This window comes from Neoarius graeffei, chromosome 14 (genome assembly GCF_027579695.1).
Source record: "Neoarius graeffei isolate fNeoGra1 chromosome 14, fNeoGra1.pri, whole genome shotgun sequence".
NCBI classification, from domain to species: Eukaryota; Metazoa; Chordata; class Actinopteri; order Siluriformes; family Ariidae; genus Neoarius; species Neoarius graeffei.
Genome location: NC_083582.1, coordinates 6,907,803 through 6,929,235, shown reverse-complemented (window position 1 = coordinate 6,929,235; position 21,433 = coordinate 6,907,803). Strand labels below are relative to the sequence as shown.

General features: G+C 45.2%; 1 protein-coding gene across 1 annotated transcript in view; it reads right to left on the bottom strand.

Moving 5' to 3' along the window:
* Nucleotides 1-2,396: 2,396 nt before the first annotated feature.
* Nucleotides 2,397-21,433, bottom strand: part of mmp21 (matrix metallopeptidase 21) — a 59,436-nt gene continuing 40,399 nt past the window's right edge. Inside the window, exons 12-16 of the mRNA XM_060940356.1 lie at nucleotides 20,792-20,931; nucleotides 8,947-9,088; nucleotides 3,174-3,431; nucleotides 2,909-3,081; nucleotides 2,397-2,820 (exon numbers count right to left, since the gene is read on the bottom strand). Of these exons, the coding sequence (XP_060796339.1) occupies nucleotides 2,512-2,820; nucleotides 2,909-3,081; nucleotides 3,174-3,431; nucleotides 8,947-9,088; nucleotides 20,792-20,931 (1,022 nt within the window). The 3' untranslated portion in view covers nucleotides 2,397-2,511. The remainder of the gene's footprint in view (nucleotides 2,821-2,908; nucleotides 3,082-3,173; nucleotides 3,432-8,946; nucleotides 9,089-20,791; nucleotides 20,932-21,433) is intronic.

Below are 21,433 nucleotides of genomic sequence, written 5' to 3'. Positions count from 1 at the left end.
GATGAGAGAGGCCTGTAATTTTCATCATAGGTACACTTCAACTATGAGAGACAGAATGGGGGGAAAGAATCCAGGAAATCACATTGTAGGATTTTTAATGAATTTATTGGTAAATTCCTCGGTAAAATAAGTATTTGGTCACCTACAAACAAGCAAGATTTCTGGCTCTCACAGACCTGTAACTTCTTCTTTAAGAGGCTGCTCTGTCCTCCACTCGTTACCTGTATTAATGGCACCTGTTTGAACTCGTTATCAGTATAAAAGACACCTGTCCACAACCTCAAACAGTCACACTCCAAACTCCACTATGGCCAAGACCAAAGAGCTGTCAAAGGACACCAGAAACAAAATTGTAGACCTGCACCAGGCTGGGAAGACTGAATCTGCAATAGGTAAGCAGCTTGGTGTGAAGAAATCAACTGTGGGAGCAATTATTAGAAAATGGAAGACATACAAGACTACTGATAATCTCCCTCGATCTGGGGCTCCACGCAAGATCTCACCCTGTGGGGTCAAAATGATCACAAGAACGGTGAGCAAAAATCCCAGAACCACACGGGGGGACCTAGTGAATGATCTGCAGAGAGCTGGGACCAAAGTAACAAAGGCTACCATCAGTAACACACTACGCCGCCAGGGACTCAAATCCTGCAGTGCCAGACGTGTCCCCCTGCTTAAGCCAGTACATGTCCAGGCCCATCTGAAGTTTGCTAGAGAGCGTTTGGATGATCTAGAAGAGGATTGGGAGAATGTCATATGGTCAGATGAAACCAAAATAGAACTTTTTGTTAAAAACTCAACTTGTCATGTTTGGAGGAGAAAGAATGCTGAGTTGCATCCAAAGAACACCATACCTACTGTGAAGCATGGGGGTGGAAACATCATGCTTTGGGGCTGTTTTTCTGCAAAGGGACCAGGACGACTGATCCGTGCAAAGGAAAGAATGAATGGGGCCATGTATCGTGAGATTTTGAGTGAAAACCTCCTTCCATCAGCAAGGGCATTGAAGATGAAACGTGGCTGGGTCTTTCAGCATGACAGTGATCCCAAACACACCGCCCGGGCAACGAAGGAGTGGCTTCGTAAGAAGCATTTCAAGGTCCTGGAGTGGCCTAGCCAGTCTCCAGATCTCAACCCCATAGAAAATCTTTGGAGGGAGTTGAAAGCCCGTGTTGCCCAGCGACAGCCCCAAAACATCACTGCTCTAGAGGAGATCTGCATGGAGGAATGGGCCAAAATACCAGCAACAGTGTGTGAAAACCTTGTGAAGACTTACAGAAAACGTTTGACCTCTGTCATTGCCAACAAAGGGTATATAACAAAGTATTGAGATGAGCTTTTGTTATTGACCAAATACTTATTTTCCACCATAATTTGCAAATAAATTCTTTAAAAATCAGACAATGTGATTTTCTGGATTTTTTTTCTCATTCTGTCTCTCATAGTTGAAGTGTGCCTATGATGAAAATTACAGGCCTCTCTCATCTTTTTAAGTGGGAGAACTTGCGCAATTGGTGACTGACTAAATACTTTTTTGCCCCACTGTAAATGCTGGTAAGATATTTTAATTCTGAACTTCGGCAGTCCAAACATTTAATTCTAGTTTTAGAATTCTTAATTTTTTTTATCCGATTTATATGAAATTTGTAACCAATCTGTAATATACTGAAATGTCCGTGACCAATCCGTAAATTATTAGCACCCGTGATGCGTCCGTATTAAAATCCGTAACCACTCCGTATTTTGTGTCCTTTTTTATTTATTATATTTCCATAATCCGTGACCTATCCATATAATATCAGTCACCGGATTGTGTACATGGGTTGTTTTGAAGTCCAAGCTGTACAGTACGACCCGGAATAATGTGCTACTACTTGGAAAAAACTTCCATGACTATTCCTAGTCAGGATTATAGTTGTGGTGTTTCTGCTCCAGACTGGAATTAAATCCAGGCAGAGGGATCGTCAGAGTTGGCATTATAGGGATATAGTTATCGGTGTTATGGGATCGGGCCCTTAGTTGTGTTTCATAGTCGTCATGTACGATAATATGTGGAACATGCTGGGAGCACCGGCAATGTAACAGAAAACGGAGGAGCGAGAAACGAAGGTTGCTCCTGAGACCAAAGAGAAGGAGGTGAGAGACATAAGAAGCTCTGGAGTAAGGAACTCGATCTGTTGTTAAGAGGAATAAGGTGAAGTAAGCATTCAATCACACGCTTGGAGCAACCGTTAAAGACCTGAAGTCCAATCCAAGACGCTACGTGCTGTAGTTTGTGACAAAAACGGCGGTGTTTTGTTAGCGAGGTAAAGAAATCCTCTCTCATCTCATTGGTTTGCTAGTTTGCATTTTCCACTCATCCAGAGAGCTTTATCAGGGTTGCACAAGTCTTTATGGTTTACACTTCAACCCAAACTGGCATCACTTAGCGGTATTAAAGAAGCTGTACGCTTTTCTGCGCTTCGAAACTGCAGTGCAAGTCTCAGTCTCTGATTGCTGGATGGTGCTTGTTCACCGACGGTTCGTTTTCAGAGCGCTGGCGTGGACGTCACAGATGTCGAACCACTGCTGCTGCACATCTCGACTCGGCAGCAGGCTGTTGTAGGGCAGTGAGCGCTTCATCTTGCGCTCCCTCCTTCCCACCACCCTCCAGTAGGAGGTGCCCTTGAGGAGGAAGAGGGCATTATGAGTGTACGAGAAATACGCAGCATCCAGGTTTCTTGTCGGATGGTCGCCCGGGATCAGGGCAGGAAACAAGTCAGTCATTTTCTGAGGAGATTTAGCGGCTAGCTTGTTAGCTTGGACGTTGAACCTATATACCTGGAGGGAAAATTCAATATTAAAATACGACTATATGTTGTGAGGTCGTGGAAACGCATCTATCAGGATTATAATTCCCAGAGCTTACCATGGAACCTTTGAAGAAGTAGATGTGAGCGTCTCTCCTGTCGTAGTAGGCCGTGTCGATGGGGCTTGGGACGCCGGGGAAGCCCTCGGAGATGAGACGAGGGTACCGGTGGCCATCAGCGTCTTCCGAGAAGGTTTGATCGTTTTCACTGTCGTATCTCCAATACTGTATCCCTACAGCAACAACGCATCCGATCAATACGATCATTTTAATGACACAAAATCAAATCCTACTCGAATGAGTTCGCTTTGGATTTTGAGTTTACCTTTAAAGAAATACACTGCGTCCGCGTCACGACTCCACACATGCACGTAGGCGTCCATGCCGGAAGATGGGAGTCCGTGCCATCCAACCTGCACAGAGACTGGATCTCCGTAACGGGTTCTGTTGCTGCGGTTCTCGTAGAGCCAGTACCAACCGTTACGCATGAAGTAGGTGTTAAAGCGCACAACCACTTCGCCGTACGCCGTTCTCTCCTTCCTGATCCAATCAAACACAGTGCTGAACCGACCTCCACACCCTCCTGAACACGAAGGAACAGAACCAAACAGAAAGACCGATCATAGACAAGACGTTGTTCCTTCACCAGCCTCTGTTCTTGAAGTTCATGTTACTAAAATACATTTTTTTTAAAAATCAGCTTTTCATATTAACAAGAAAATTCTGAAGACTTTCCTGTGGTGGAAAACCTACTGTTACAAAGCACTGACAATGGAGACTCCTTCCCTTTTTGATAAACGTCTCATTACAGAAAAAAAACAACTCATTTCTTTAATCTGTTTATGCAGTGCGTCCGCGTCGTAAAACAATAATGTAAATCTGTGAGAGGATTAAGGGCCTTGCTCAAGGGCCCGACAGTGGCAACTTGTCAGTGCTAAGGCTTGAACCCATGACCTTCAGATCAGTAACCCACAGCAATTTAAATGTATCCGTCAAACATCAGATTGTGCATCAAGATGTTCACTGTGCAGCTCAGAAAAATCGACACACACCTAACAATAAACTAAATAATGCAGCGATTCAGATTCACCTTAATTATGACAAATGTCTGAAATGAAATAAAAGAAATAATAGAAATTGTGTGCTGTGTTATTATTTTATGTTACTGAAGGGTAAACTTTACCAAAAGGCTGATTAAAACACGGATGAAATCTGTTGCTTTCGTAATGGAACCCCCCCCGAAAACGCAACGGTCGCCATCTTAGATGTCTCATCTCATCTCATTATCTCTAGCCGCTTTATCCTGTTCTACAGGGTCGCAGGCAAGCTGGAGCCTATCCCAGCTGACTACGGGCGAAAGGCGGGGTTCACCCTGGACAAATCGCCAGGTCATCACAGGGCTGACACATAGACACAGACAACCATTCACACTCACATTCACACCTACGCTCAATTTAGAGTCACCAGTTAACCTAACCTGCATGTCTTTGGACTGTGGGGGAAACCGGAGCACCCGGAGGAAACCCACGCGGACACGGGGAGAACATGCAAACTCCGCACAGAAAGGCCCTCGCCGGCCACGGGGTTCAAACCCGGACCTTCTTGCTGTAAGGCGACAACGCTAACCACTACACCACCGTGCCGCCCCATCTTAGATGTACTCTTCACAATTCTGTTGATATTGGTTTTTTGTTTGACCAATCGTAGGGCATGTTATAAAGCAGGCGCCATCTTGAATTTCTGCCGAGCTCTCTGATTCGCCAAGGACAGCCAACAGGAATGCACGTTATACTTATACGGGCGCCATCTTGGATTGTGATTTTTGCTTTTCCGGTCTCTTTTTTTAGCATAACGCTATGGCTGAAAAACCAATGCCAAAACAGCAGCTGGTGGTGAAATTTTTCAGAAAGGTAAGTGAACAAAATTGTGAAAAGAAAGACGAGTCTAATAACACTCAGGTAAAAAAAAAAAACTGCCCAAGCTAAGCATAAAGTAAGAGCATTCTATTTCAATAGCGCTTGGCCTCTAGCCTATACAGCTAGGGTTACAGTGGGGGGCTAGTCCTCTGGTAACAGCAAGAGTTTGACTTCCCTACTCACATCTGTCTTGCAGTGTGCCTTGCCAGACAGCAGTACTGTAGGTACCATTTTTATGATGGTCTTTGGTATGGCCTGACCACGTGTAGAACTCGTGATGTCCCGGTCAAGAGATGGACACACTATCACTAGGCCAGCTTGCGGTTTGAGAGGTTCCCATCTCATCTCATTATCTCTAGCCGCTTTATCCTTCTACAGGGTCGCAGGCAAGCTGGAGCCTATCCCAGCTGACTACGGGCGAAAGGCGGGGTACACCCTGGACAAGTCGCCAGGTCATCACAGGGCTGACACAGACAACCATTCACACTCACATTCACATTCACACCTACGGTCAATTTAGAGTCACCAGTTAACCTAACCTGCATGTCTTTGGACTGTGGGGGAAACCGGAGCACCCGGAGGAAACCCGGAGGACACGGGGAGAACATGCAAACTCCGCATAGAAAGGCCCTCGCCAGCCACAGGGCTCGAACCCGGACCTTCTTGCTGTGAGGTGACAGCGCTAACCACTTCACCACCGTGCCGCCCCGGTTTGAGAGGTTATTAGTATATAATGTATGTAGTATCTGGCATCAAGCTTTGTTGATTTAAAGACCAATTTGTGTTGAAAAATGGATAAATTTGCAGAATTTTGCTGCTATTTACCGTTTACTGAGGAACGGAGTTAGGGGTCGATTACCCGAAATTAGCTGCAAAATGACCTAAAAAATCTGTTCCTTAGGACAAATGTCCTAAGCAAATCTACCATGCAAAGGCAAACTGCAGTATCTGCATATTGCATCGGTGGCAAAAGACTGTCCAATAGTGCCACCTATTTGCTAGGGACGGATCCAGCCCAAGAATCTGACAGATGCACATTTGCAAAAATATTTTCACTAATTTTACCAGAAGGGCGGCATGGTGGTGTAGTGGTTAGTGGTGTCGCCTCACAGCAAGAAGGTCCGGGTTCGAGCCCCGTGGCCAGCGAGGGCCTTTCTGTGCGGAGTTTGCATGTTCTCCCCGTGTCCGCGTGGGTTTCCTCCGGGTGCTCCGGTTTCCCCCACAGTCCAAAGACATGCAGGTTAGGTTAACTGGTGACTCTAAATTGACCGTAGGTGTGAATGTGAGTGTGAATGGTTGTCTGTGTCTGTGTGTCAGCCCTGTGATGACCTGGCGACTTGTCCAGGGTGTACCCCGCCCTTCGCCCGTAGTCAGCTAGGATAGGCTCCAGCTTGCCTGCGACCCTGTAGGACAGGATAAAGCAGCTAGAGATAATGAGATGAGATGAATTTTATCAGATTGCTATGGATTTTCACAGGGGCGTAGAGCATGCCGAGCCCTTTCCAAAGAGGGCAGCCACAGACTGCTATGACCACGGCTCAGCCCGGTATTCGCCTCCGAAGCCCTGTGTGAGCACGGCTCACCGAAAACTTTAATATGAGCCCTGGCTCCAGCCGCACACGCACATGCAGGGATTTAAAAATTCATATCTCGGCCACTGAAAGTTGCAGCCCTGCCAAACTTTACAAACACCCGCCCCTCCCTGAGACCTTTTGAAACAGCCAGGCACGGCCCGCTACGACCGTGGCTCAGCCTATTATTTGCGGCTTGAATTTCAATCTCTTTCTAGAGCATTTTATTGGTTTGACGTGGATTCTTTGTCTCAGGTCATGCTGTACAGAGCATCATGAGAATGCAGGTAATTAGGTCAGGTAAGCAGCACCGCTTACCACAGGTGGTCGGATCCTGAACCATTAGTCTGTTGGTTGAGTGTGGCTATAGCCCATGTAACCAGTTAGCGGTAAAGTAAACAAACGCCCCGTGACGGATGCCCAGTGGTGCACATATATTTCTGACCAGTGCATGGGTCTGGATTCGTCCCTGTAGTCGTTATTGGACTGTCTTTTGGCACTGAGACAATATGCAGGTACTGCAGTTTGCCTTTCATGTGTCAAATCACTGCAACATGCTCTTATGACATACACAGAAAAATGTCAACACGGCACAGAATAAGGTGTTACCTGTCTCACTGCTTCCACATCACTTGCTGATTTGGACTACAGAGAAAATGACAGATTTTATTTACAAGCCATTAGAGCACTTTTTATGGCTGAGTTTTACTTTTCAGGACTTGAAATGATCAGTGACATGAGGGCCAGTCAGCGGTAATGAACCTCCCAAAACACATCCCATTATAGCGCTGATGGATGTGGCAGCAGCTGCTCTGCTGGGACTCACTTGGGCAGAACGTAATGTTTCACACTTGCTTTTTCTGTAGCAAAGCGATCATTATCCTTAATGAATTGTCATCTGGAGAGATTTATAATCACAATCTGTGAGCCACTTTACAGTTGATCTATATATATACACACACACATATAAACATTACAACATCATGGAAAAGACAGCTAGCTAAAAATAGTTAGCATTGGGTTTTTAATATCATATCAGTTATTGAGACAGATCGAACAGATCCGCTTCCAAATCTGCAGCTTTTACGCTTAATACCACTGCACTCCTCATCTGGTAAATATAGCTGCATTGCATTCTGGGACTTTGAGTCCGGCATTTACACAGCAGGAACATCTACGCTAATCTCCACTGTACTGGCTTTCTCAGTAGCATGATGCTGAAATTTACTGCAAAATGGTGAGTGGAAAAGAAAATCTTGACTTTTTCTCCAGTTAAACCCTTTTGAATTTTCAGTATTTTTGCATGAACGTGACCTAAACATCATCAGATTTTCAAACAAGTCCTCAAAGTAGATAAAGAACCCAATTAAACAAATGAGACAACTATTATTCTTGGTCATTTATTTATTGAGGAAAACCCAATATTATATATCAGTGAGAAGCAAAAGTATGTGACCTGCTAGGATTTAAAATCAGTGGGATGACAATCAGGTCCGAGTCTCAAAAAGGTCTCAAAAGCATCTCTAAGGAGTTTGGATTCTACCAATCCATAGTCAAACATATGGAGGAAATTCAAGATCATTGTTACCCACGTCAGGAGTGTTTGACCAACAAGGATCGCTCCAAGAACAAGGCATGTTCTCGTCCACGTGGTCACAAAGGAACCCAGGGTCACTTCAAAACAACTAAAGGCCTCTCTCAGGTTGGCTAATGTTCATGTTCATGAGTCCACCATCAGGAGAACTGAATACTGAACAACAATGATGTGCATGGCAGGGTTGCAAGGAGAAAGACACTGCTCTCCAAAAAGGATGTCGTTGTCTGACTACGTGGAAAAGTAACCATGGAAAAATGTTATGGATGGATGAGACCAAAAAAAAATAGAACTTTTTGGTTTAAATGAGAAGGGTTATGTTTGGAGAAAGGAAAACGTTGCATTCTGGCATTATCCCATTTGTGAAACATGGTGGTGGTAGCATCATGATTTAGGAATGTTTTGGTGCATCTGGACCAGGATGGCTTGCCATCATTGATGGAACAATGAATTCTGAATTATAAGTCTGTCATGCAGCAATATCCGAAGCACAGAAGTCGTTCTACCAAAAACTGGTTAAAGAAGAGTAAAGTTAATGATTTGGAATGGCCAAGTCAAAGTCCTGACCTGAATCCAATAGAAATATTCTGTGAGCAGTTCATATGAGGAAACATCCCAACATCCCAAAGCTGAAGCTGCTCTGTACAGAGGAACGGGCTGAACTTCCTCCACGCTGATGTTCAGGATCATCTGATCAACAGTTACAGGAAACATTTATATCCTGTCCTGGTATAAATACTTTTGCCACTCACTGATATCTGTATAATATTTTTTGTATCCATTGTTTAATCAGGTTCTACTTATCTACTTTTAGGACTTGTGTTAAAATCTATCTGATGATGTTTTAGGCCATGTTTATGCAGAAATATAGAACAGTCTCAAGGGTTCACAAACTTTCAAACACCACTGTAGACACTGATAAATTGGATACGATGTGTATGAGCAGTATAAATAAGCTTTGCTGGGTTTGTCCTCCAGGTCTGGAACTTTGTGCTCTGTACACACAGTCATAGTTACCATAGAGGTTCTGAATGGCCTTCCTGTCGAGCCAGTCAAGCTCGAAGCCGTCGTCCTGCGGCCGATAGCTGGGCTGCATGATGGACCCTGAGCGGTAAATGTGAGGAAGGCCCAGCACGTGGCCGATCTCATGCACCGCCACCTGAAAAACATCAGCCAAAAATTCAATATAACCCCTGCGAGTATTAGAGATTTTTGTTCCATTCGTGACGGACTCTTTTTTTTTCTATTTGTTCACATCCGTGTCTCATTTTCTTAGATCTGAGCTCATGTTCTAACCCCAAGCTGTGTGTGTGTGTGTGTGTGTGTGTGTGTGTGTGTGTGTGTGTGTGTACACTGCTTTGTAGACGCATTTTACAAGGGTTTGCTCATACAGACTATTAAAGACATGAGTTCACTGTGGTACAGTCATGTGCCAATTTTAATAACATTTTTAAAAATTACATAAATTTAAAATTAAATAAATAATATCACCAAGCCTCCTTCACTGGGATTTATCATAGGAAACATGGTTCACAGGAAATTAATAGCACATAGACCACGCCCCCTGCATTACTGTGACTGATTGGTGAATTGGCCAAACCTTCTACATTGGGAATGATTGGCAAATAGGCCACACCCTTTTAATAGGGGCTGAATGGCATATAGGCCACACCTCCTTTGCTGCGGTTGAATAGAACATAGGCCGCATCTCTTACTTTGGCAAATAGGCCACACCCATTTCAAAGTGGTGAATGACACACAGGCCACACCTCCTTCAGTAGGGCTGAATGGCATATAGGTCACACCTTCTACACTGGGAGTGACTGGCAAATAGGCCACACCCTTTTCATAGTGGCGAAATGGCACATAGGCCACACCTCCTTCACTGGGAATTAATGGAAGATAAGCCATGTATGCTTCGGTGGAGCTGAGTGGCACCTAGGCCACGCCTCCTTCCCTGAGGTTGAATGACAAATAGGCCATACCTCCTACATTGTGGCAAATAGGTCACACCTTTTTAATGGGGGCTGAATAGTACATAGGCCACACCACACCTCCTTTACTGCAGCTGAATAACACATAGGTCACGCCTCACACATTACTGGGATGAACTGGTGAATAGGCCACACCTCCTTCACTGGGGCTGAATGGCACATATGCCATGCCTCCTTTGCCAGGAATTAATTAAGAACATGTAAGCCATGCCATTTTCACTGGAGCTGAATGGAACATAGGCCACGCCTCCTTCACTGGGGCAAATGGCAAATAGGCCACACCTCCTACATTGGGAATGACTGGCAAATAGGCCACATCTTTTTAATGGGAGCTGAATAGTACATAGTCCACACCTCACACATTACTGGGACTGGCTGGTGAATAGGCCACACCTCCTTCAATGGTGCTGAATGGAACATAGGCCACGCCTCCTTCCCTGGGGTTGAATGGCAAATAGGCTATGCAGTCTATATTGGGAATGACTGGCAAATTGGCCACACTTTTTTTTTTTTTTAAATGTGTTTATTAATTTTTCTTTTTCCAACAACACAAGCAAGCAAACTAAAATCACAAAACTTCAACACAACAACAGACCAGAAACACACAATGGCTCAGCTACACACATACAGTATCCACATTAATAAAGGAAGTAAAAAGAAAGTAAATGAAGGAAAAGAAAACTAGGTGTACAGCAATGCGTCCCCTTATTATGACCTTCCAGGGAATCCCTGTAACAGAATGGAAGATACATTGGGGTCCAAGTAATTCAAATAAGGTTCCCAAACTTTATAAAATTGGTTTGATTTTGAATGTGATATACAAGTCAAGTATTCCAAAGGCACTAAATCAAACAGCACTTTATGGCAACCCTTAACGTTTGGTTCTTTATCACTAATCCACTGCAACGAAATGTTCTTCCTAGCTGCAAATGTAAGAATAGAGAACAGTCTTTGACTTGTTAACCTTACACCTCTAGCAGGCAGGCCTAATATAAGAGACAACGGGTCCATCCCCAGTTTTAATCCTAGTATCTTTTCAATTTCTGTTAAGACGTGGTTAGACCAATATTTTTGCAGCTTATGGCATGACCAAAGACAATGAGTTAGAGTGACAAATTCTGTTTTACATTTGAGACACATTGGAGACAAACTGGGGTTGAACTTACCTCTGTGATTAGGGGATATATGCATTCTGTGCAAAATCTTAAACTGTATTGATTTAGCACGGTTACAAACTGAGACTGAATTAGCATAGGTCCATATATTTTCCCACTCAGTAACACTGATTGTGACAGAAAGTTCTCTCTCCCACCCTTCTCTGAGTTCTTGTTAAGCCATAGATGAAACAGCACGCATAGCTCCATAAAGTAGACTAATAGACACCTTCCTAACTGTTCCCAACAGCACTTTCTCAAGTGGAGATATGTCAGGGTTATCAATTAAGGTTGTGCTGTGTACTATATAATGTCTTATCTGTAGATAACGAAAGAAGTCATGCCTGGGGATTTGGTATTTCTCGATCATCTGGTCAAATGACATTAATGCATCATCAGTAAATACATCTTTTAACCTGTTAGTACCACAATTACCCCACTGTCTAAAGCCAGCATCAAGTAGTCCGGGTTGGAAATCAGGATTACTCAGAATAGGAGTAAAAGCTGATGTTAGTTTTGACCTCCCCTCAAGTCTACGCATCAATCGCCATGCCTTAATTGTGTCGAGTGTGACAGGATTGTCACAGCACAGCTTAATAGTTTTAAAATTCTTAATAAACAGCATGTCTCTTAATGGATATTTTGAAAGGGAGGATTCAACATGGGGCGGCACGGTGGTGTAGTGGTTAGCGCTGTCGCCTCACAGCAAGAAGGTCCGGGTTCGAGCCCCGTGGCCGGCGAGGGCCTTTCTGTGCGGAGTTTGCATGTTCTCCCCGTGTCCGTGTTGGTTTCCTCCGGGTGCTCTGGTTTCCCCCACAGTCCAAAGACATGCAGGTTAGGTTAACTGGTGACTCTAAATTGACCATAGGTGTGAATGTGAGTGTGAATGGTTGTCTGTGTCTATGTGTCAGCCCTGTGATGACCTGGCGACTTGTCCAGGGTGTACCCCGCCTTTCGCCCGTAGTCAGCTGGGATAGGCTCCAGCTCGCCTGCGACCCTGTAGGACAGGATAAAGCGGCTAGAGATAATGAGATGAGATGAGGATTCAACATCCAGCCAGACAGAGGTCGTCTTATTTAAGATCCAATCATAAATATATCGTAAATGAGCACACAGCTGGTACCTTCTAAGATCAGGTAAATCTAATAAACCCTCCTTCAGAGCTTGGCAACTGCAGAATAGCCATTTTTAGCTTTGGTTTGCGTTTACTCCATATGAAAGAATTGAGCCAACCATTTAGTTTTTTCACAACCTTATTTGAAAATAAAATTGGAATCATTTGGATAGGGTAAAGTAGTCTAGGCAATATCTCATCTCATCTCAGTATCTGTAGCCGCTTTATCCTGTTCTACAGGGTTGCAGGCGAGCTGGAGCCTATCCCAGCTGACTACGGGCAAAAGGCGGGGTACACCCTGGACAAGTCGCCAGGTCATCACAGGGCTGACACATAGACACAGACAACAATTCACACTCACGGTCAATTTAGAGTCACCAGTTAACCTAACCTGCATGTCTTTGGACTGTGGGGGAAACCGGAGCACCCGGAGGAAACCCACGCGGACAACATGCAAACTCCACACAGAAAGGCCCTCGCCGGCCACAGGGCTCGAACCCGGACCTTCTTGCTGTGAGGCGACAGTGCTAACCACTACACCACCGTGCCGCCGTAGAGGTTATGTGTACACCTAAATAAGTAAAGCCTGCTGGAGACCATTTCAAGGGGAAGAAGGGCAATGTTTTAGGTACTGAATTTAGGATCCCTAGTGGCATGGCCTCTGATTTCGTCAAATTGACTTTGTATCCAGAAAATTTGCTAAATAAGTAAAGCAGGTACTGAAGTCCCTGGATTAGAAACAAAAATTAAAACATCATCCGCATAAACACTTATTTTATGATGCACTCTGTCTATTTGCAAGCCCTGTATAGCAGGTGCTGTCCAAATGGCCTCTGCCAATGGTTCAGTAACCATGGCAAATAAAAGGGGGGACAAAGGACATCCCTACCTGGTTCCTATATGTACAGGAAAGCTGTCTGATCTAAGCCCATTAGCTAGAATGGCTGCTTGAAGATTATTATACAGGATCTTGACCCATTTGATAAAATTATCCTCTACACCAAATTTATTTAGATAGTAAAATAAATACATCCATTCGACCCGATCAAAGGCTTTCTCTGCATCCAAAGAGAGCACTAAACCATCAATTTGCTGATGCTGAAAAACCTGAAAGATATTGAGCAGTCGCCTAACATCTCATCTCATCTCATTATCTCTAGCCGCTTTATCCTTCTACAGGGTCGCAGGCAAGCTGGAGCCTATCCCAGCTGACTACGGGCGAAAGGCGGGGTACACCCTGGACAAGTCGCCAGGTCATCACAGGGTTGACACATAGACACAGACAACCATTCACACTCACATTCACACCTACGGTCAATTTAGAGTCACCAGTTAACCTAACCTGCATGTCTTTGGACTGTGGGGGAAACCGGAGCACCCGGAGCAAACCCACGCGGACACGGGGAGAACATGCAAACTCCGCACAGAAAGGCCCTCGCCGGCCCCGGGGCTCGAACCCAGGACCTTCTTGCTGTGAGGCGACAGCGCTAACCACTACACCACCGTGCCGCCCCCTCGCCTAACATTATTACTAGAATTTCGTCCCTTTATAAAACCAGTTTGGTCCTCCTTTATAATTTTAGGCAAGAGACCTTCAAGGCAGGGGCGGCACGGTGGTGTAATGGTTAGCGCTGTCGCCTCACAGCAAGAAGGTCTGGGTTCGAGCCCCGTGGCCGGCGAGGGCCTTTCTGTGTGGAGTTTGCATGTTCTCCCCATGTCCGCGTGGGTTTCCTCCGGGTGCTCCGGTTTCCCCCACAGTCCAAAGACATGCAGGTTAGGTTAACTGGTGACTCTAAATTGAGCGTAGGTGTGAATGTGAGTGTGAATGGTTGTCTGTGTCTATGTGTCAGCCCTGTGATGACCTGGCGACTTGTCCATGGTGTACCCCGCCTTTCGCCCGTAGTCAGCTGGGATAGGCTCCAGCTCGCCTGCGACCCTGTAGAACAGGATAAAGCGGCTACAGATAATGAGATGAGATGAGATGCCAAGTACCGTACTTCCCAGGTTTATCTCCATGTTCATAAATTTTTTGCCTAATAAATCTAATCTTAACTTCCTCATCTTGTGTTAGAAGATTGTCTAAAGTTGCTCTAACTACAAATATTTCTTTCAAAACAATGGGAGTTGGAGACTCGATATAGGCACTTTCTTTAGCCTTAAGCTCAGCCATTAACAAATTTTGCTTTGCTCTTTTTTGCCTCTTTTTACTGGCTGAGAATAGCCTGGCAAGCCAGACTAAATGTGAATATCTGGCCTCGATCCGTAGACATTTCCGACGGGGGTGGGAGGAACAAACCGCTGTCTTTCAAACTGTCTCTGTGCGTATAGGCCAACGCTCTGACCAATCAGTGCAACTGTGACTGTGATGTAGTCAGAGTGACAGAAAGCAGTGGGGGAGACTTTGAAATAAATAATTTTTCAAAATGCGTATTAATTAATAAACAGGTTCTAGATATTAAGAAGTTTGGAGATAATGACCACAAGTTTGGAGTCTGTACCACATACACTTTTTTTTTCCCCATGAGAAACAATCAAAAAGTAATGTTTCAAAGCTGTTTATTAATTCTTCGTACTGCACAAACTGGCCCCATCCTTTTGGCTACAAGCGGAGCCAGCTGGTAGATCAGACTTTTGCCATAGCCGGTCGGCAAAACAGCGAAAACGTCCTTCTTGAAAAGGAATGAGCGGAGAGCCTCTTCCTGCTCATGTTTCAACGAAAACTCCAAGTCTAATTCTTCTAAAACTGATTCCAAAGCGGACTCAAACGTGTGCTGTTCACTAGCCGTAGCCATCTTTCCTGTTGCGCTTTCTCCAGCGTCGCGCAGCTTTGTCGTCACTCCTGCAAAAACCCGCCCAAAGAATCCAAACAAAAACCTTGCGTTGTGATTGGCGGGCACGATTTGATGCCCGGGGTGTTGTTGTTTATATGGTGCGAGGCTAGACCCACTCGCTAGGCAAAAATATTTTTGTCCGCTAGGCGGGTGGGTCTAGTTTACTAGGCTAGGCTGAGAAGGAAATGATTAACACTCTAGCATAAGCTTTAGCGGTTTCCCACAGAATGGCAGGACTATCTGTAGATTGGGTATTGATGGAAAGAAAGTATCTAAATTCAGTGGCAAAGTAAGTAATAAAAGCATGATCTTTCAAGATAGATGTGTTCAATCTCCAGTACTTCACTCCACTGTTTATACCCTTGAGGGAGAGATCTAAAACCACCTTGGCATGGTCAGAGATCTGAATACTGCCAATAGAGCAGGACAAACCTCTGTGCAGAGAAAGCCCTGACAAGAAAAAGTAATCGATTCTACTGTAACAATCATGAGGTGCAGAAAAAAAGTGTATGCTTTATCTATCGTGTGGGTTGTTCTCCAAACATCAACAAATCCAAGATCTTCATATAGAACTGAGTGCTTTAGCTTGAGAAGAGAAAGGCATAGCTTTAGAAGGTCGTCTATCAATAAGAGGATTTAGTATGCAGTTAAAATCTCCACCCACAATGGCAATGTCTGACTGAATCTGGGAGAAATCTAGGAGCACCTTAGTTATAAAGTCAGAGGGGTGTGCAGGAGGGTAGTACACATTCAATATAGAAATAATTGTACCTTGTAAGACACCCTTGACAATAACGTATCGACCATTTTTATCTTTGATACAGTCCAATATTGAAAACTGCAAATGTCTTCTCATTAAAACTGCTACTCCTCTACTTCTTGAGGTGAACGAGGCAGAAAACACTTGATTAAAACCTTCCCGTTGCAATTTAAGATGTTCGTCATTCAGATGTGTTTCTTGTAAGAGGGCAATGTCAATTTGTCCTTTTTTCAAAAAAGTTAGTGCTTTTCTTCTCTTAACAGGATTATGAACCCCTCTAACATTCCATGTACACAGACGTAGTTTATCACTTACCATGTTACCTAATTCGACCCTTTATACAGAAAAAGTATACTGGAAACATGAAACTAAAAGATCAGTGAGCCGAGAAAAACAACAAACATTAAATAAAAAAGTGAGCAGGAACTATTATACAGAAAAACACAACAAAAATGCAAATATTCAAGAGGGTTGTCCCTGCCATCTAACCTGCAGGGATTACAAACCTTCCTCCAAGGCAAGACTAGAAAACTTGCCATCCAATCCTCATTCCAAAACAATGCCAGTATTAAACTACACCTCAGTCTGTGGCGATAATCTTAATTCACAAAAAAAAAGGAAAAAACCATCCAAGCACACTTACAGTGGCTGTAATTTGCTGCACAATAAAATATAGAGTGCATACATAAGTTGAACAGGGGGTATCTATATACCGTGTTGTTACCGTAACACGTATCACCTGATCAATGACTGAAGGCCAATTTATGCTGACAACGCAGTCTTCGCAGACGGTGTCGCAGATAGTGTCTGCGTAGCCCCCCCACCTTCGCAGACGCTCTGCGCGCACCTCCCAAAAATTGTGACCACCGCAGACAGCCTCGCAGACAGCGTCGCAGACAAGAGGGCTCTGATTGGTCCACTCTACATCCGCTGTACACGCACTTCCGCTTCCCTACTTTCCCAGTTTGGTTTGTTTTCACTACCGCCATTTTTAAAAACACGAGCGAAGATGGAGCAGCACGAAGAGCGGTTGATCGAGGAAGTGAGGAAGTACGTACATCTATACGACTCCAGTTCTAGTCATTATAAGTAACCGGAGGATAAACACTCCACTAACCACACCCACCAACTACTCCTAGCGATTTCGCGACTTCGCGCCCCCTTGCGTTGTAGCGGTGAATAACATCGCGCACGCCTATTACTCCCCGCTCAACGATAAATTATAACTGTCTGCGAAAAGCTATTTGCGAAAGCCTTGTCGCAAAAGCATGCAGAGACCTTGAGTCCGCTTTGTAGATTGTCGATCTGACAAGCCTTAGCCTCCTCTAATGACTGAGCCAGCAGTACGGCGTCCTTCGGAGAGTCAAAACGTCTCTGCTTTCCATCCACTGTCACCCTTAAGATAGCCGGATAGAGCAAAGCATAGTCCATGTTCATTTTCTTCAATCGGGATTTCACATCGTCAAATGCTTTACGTCTCCGAACCACTTCAGCCGAGTAGTCGTTGAAGAATGAGACTTTGGGCTGTCTGGGTGTGGAGTCGTCCTGGTCACGTCTGCGAGACCCGAGTCGACGCGCGGCATCCATCACCCGCTGTTTGTCTCAAAAGTTGTGGAACTTCAGTATCAATGGCTTTGGGCGTTGATTTGGGCCGGGTTTCGATGCTAAGGATCTGTGAGCCCGGTCAAGCTTCAGTCGGCCATCTTTTGTTGTCATCTGGAGGTATTTGGGGACCCATTTCTCTAAGAATTTTACCGGCTCTGACCCCTCAGTGTCCTCAGGTAATCCAACCATATGCACATTGCATCTGCGGCCTCGGTTGTCAAGGTCATCAATATACTCCAGCATGTCGCGCACTTGTTTTTCAAGAGCCATTATCCTAGTCTCTGAGGATGTAGCCGTAGTTTCAACCTCAGCAATTCACTCTTCAGCTTCAGCAACACGCATGGCAATTGCTTGCAACTGCGAGGTCTGCTCTTTAATGGCCTCTAAGACCGTGGCAACTTTGGTGTCAATGACTTTAGTGAGGTTGTCAGTTATCTTATCCAAAGCTTGAATAAGACATGGCTCCATAGCTCTTGAGCTAGCATCGGTTAGCTCACCGCCGCCATCCGGGCTCGAGGTAGAGCTGGTCTTTGCCGTTTTTTTCGTTACTTTCTTCATACTGTCTGGGATTCACAGAAAATAACTGTCCAGGCTCATGATATGATACCTCCTGTTCAAAATTTCGTATTTTTATTACACAGACAAATAATTCACACATAACCTGATAAATGCCACTGGAGCTGTCCTATACTGATGCTCACTCTACGCCGCCATCTTATGCCCTCCGGCCACACCTTTTTAATGGGGACTGAAGAGTACATAGGCCACACCTCCTTTACTGCAGCTGAATAACACATAGGTCACACCTCACACATTACTGGGATGAACTGGTGAATAGGCCACACCTCCTTCACTGGGGCTGAATGGTACATATGCCATGCCTCCTTTGCTGGAAATTATCTCATCTCATCTCATCTCATCTCATTATCTGTAGCCGCTTTATCCTTCTACAGGGTCGCAGGCAAGCTGGAGCCTATCCCAGCTGACTACAGGCGAAAGGCGGGGTACACCCTGGACAAGTCGCCAGGTCATCACAGGGCTGACACATAGACACAGACAACCATTCACACTCACATTCACACCTACGGTCAATTTAGAGTCACCAGTTAACCTAACCTGCATGTCTTTGGACTGTGGAGGAAACCGGAGCACCCGGAGGAAACCCACGCGGACACGGGGAGAACATGCAAACTCCGCACAGAAAGGCCCTCGCCGGCCACGGGGCTCAAACCCAGACCTTCTTGCTGTGAGGCGACAGCGCTAACCACTACACCACCATGCCACCTGCTGGGAATTAATTAAGAACATATAAGCCATGGCATTTTCACTGGAGCTGAATGGAACATAGGCCATGCCTCCTTCACTGGGGCAAATGGCAAATAGGCCACACCTCCTACATTGGGAATGACTGGCAAATAGGCCACATCTTTTTAATGGGAGCTGAATAGTACATAGTCCATACCTCACACATTACTGTGACTGACTGGTGAATAGGCCACACCTCCTTGAATGGTGCTGAATGGAACCTAGGCCACGCCTCCTTCCCTGGGGTTGAATGGCAAATAGGCCATGCAGTTTATATTGGGAATGACTGGCAAATTGGCCACACCTTTTTAATGGGGGCTGAATGGCACATAGGCCATGCCTCTTTCCCTGGGGTGAATGGCCAATAGGCCACACCTCCTGCATTGGAAATGACAGGCAAATAGGCCACATCTTTCTAATGGGGGCTGAATAGTACATAGGCCACACCTCACACATTACTGGGACTGACTGGTGAATAGGACACACCTCCTTCAATGGTGCTGAATGGAACATAGGCCATGCCTCCTTCCCTGGGGCTGAAAGACACATAGGCCATGCAACCTATATTGGGAATGACTTGCAAATTCGCCACACCTTCATGTGGGCTGAATGGCACACAGGCCACACCTCCTTTGCTGGGATTTAAATGACACACAAACCATGCCATCTTCAATGGTGTTGAATGGAACATAGGCCACGCCTCCTTCCCTGGGGCAAATGGCAAATAGGCCACACCTCCTGCATTGAGAATGACTGACAAATAGGCCACACCTTTTTAATGGGGGCTGATCAGTACATAGGCCACACCTCCTTTGTTGAGAATTAATTAAGGACCCATAAACCATGCCATCTTCAAAGGTGCTGAATGGAACATAGGCCACGCCTCCTTCCCTGGGGCAAATGGCAAATAGGCCACACCTCCTGCATTGAGAATGACTGGCAAATAGGCCACACCTTTTTAATGGGGGCTGAACAGTACATAGGCCACACCTCCTTTGTTGAGAATTAATTAAGGACCCATAAGCCATGCCATCTTCAATGGTGCTGAATGGAACATAGGCCACGCCTCTTTCCCTGGGGCAAATGGCAAATAGGGAACACCTTTTTAATTATCAGGGATCGCTCGATAACGAGTAAGCTTGTCCACCAAGAAAACGTTTAGATTTTATGCACCCGCAGGTGACTGAACAGTCCAATGTGGGAGGTGCACAGCCTTTCGCAAGCGTGGCATTTATTAACGGCAGTGAGCGGTAAAGGTGCCTTTTCCCTTTCCTTGTGCAGCAAACGTTTCTCCAGGACCTTGGTTCACCTTTCTAGCTCAAAGTGGGACACACCCTCATGGACGGCCTTTCGCCAACCAGATCTGCTAATAGCAGCATCCTCCCAGTAGTTAACACAAATACCACAGGATTTTAGACATGCTTTCAAGTTATCCTCAAAAAGCTTCCTTTGTCCTCCCCTCGATCTTGCTCCAAAGCCAAGTTGGCCGAATAAAAGCTGCTTGGGAAGGCGAGAGTCTTTCATTCAAAACATGGTCTTGGTAGACGCCTTGTGTGTGAAATTGTTTAGCATGGGAAAGCTGGTGCACAACAGCAGACACACGGATACTTCACAGAGAAAGAGTCCGAACTCCAGTGGCAAGGAAACCTCGACGACCAGGGATCCAGACTCTGTTGCAGCCCTCATCCGTCATCCCAGTCAAGAACACGTCTTCGTACTGGTCCACCATTGGGGACTTTGGAGGGTTGCATGCTGGCCATTGTCTCACAATGAGCTCATCCACCCTTTGTCAGGTCTTGTTTTTTATCCTGCTGGGTGACATGCCACCCTCCTCACCAGCATTGCACTGGTGGGGGAGCTGGTTTAGACACCGACAACCCGTCCATGCGGCAGGTTGTACTGGGTTACAATGTTACCAGTAGCAGACTCCCGTCTGACTTGACATTAACCTTTATAACGGGGGCTGAGCAGTACATAGGCCACACCTCCTTTGTTAAGAATTAATTAAGGACCCGTAAGCCATGCCTTCTTCAATGGTGCTGAATGGAACATAGGCCACGCCTCCTTCCCTGGGGCCAAATATAGATTGAGAGTCTTACCTTAAGCAGGCTGATCCCATTTCCTGTTTTGGGAGCCGTGAAATGTTCATCATCATCAAAATGGATGTCACCAAGGAACCAGGCATGAGCAAACTCCCTTCCAGCACCGTCGAACCTCTGAGAGCATCCGAAGTGTCGACCTTAGCGGGAGAGAACAATGCTGTAATCTACTGTACATCCTCCTCCTCTAAATATCTGATGAGATGATTATAAGTGTATGAAGTGAGCTGTTATTCTAGCGTGGCAGACTCAACAGTTGCTTCGGCGCAGTCGAACAAAGCCTTCTGCGTGCAGCCTGACACTAATCTACAGTCGCTGTGTTTGAAGATAACAATGCATGTATTCAGCACATTCCTGTTTCATCATTTTTTCAGTAATGAGCTCTCTTCCTGAACAAAGGGAAGATAATTAGTGAAATGAAATCAGGTTAGAACAAAACCCTGTAGACACTTTTAACACACTCATCTAAATATATATCGAGCTTTACAGAATTCCGCTGGATTTATGGACCAGAAAAAACGGTACGGTTTCAAAAATTACACCAGATTTTATCACAAATCTGTTAGTTTTATTGATGCTGCTCGTCTAAAGTTTTAAAATTTTCAGTGGTTCAAGTGAACGATGGTGAATAACATGTTAATG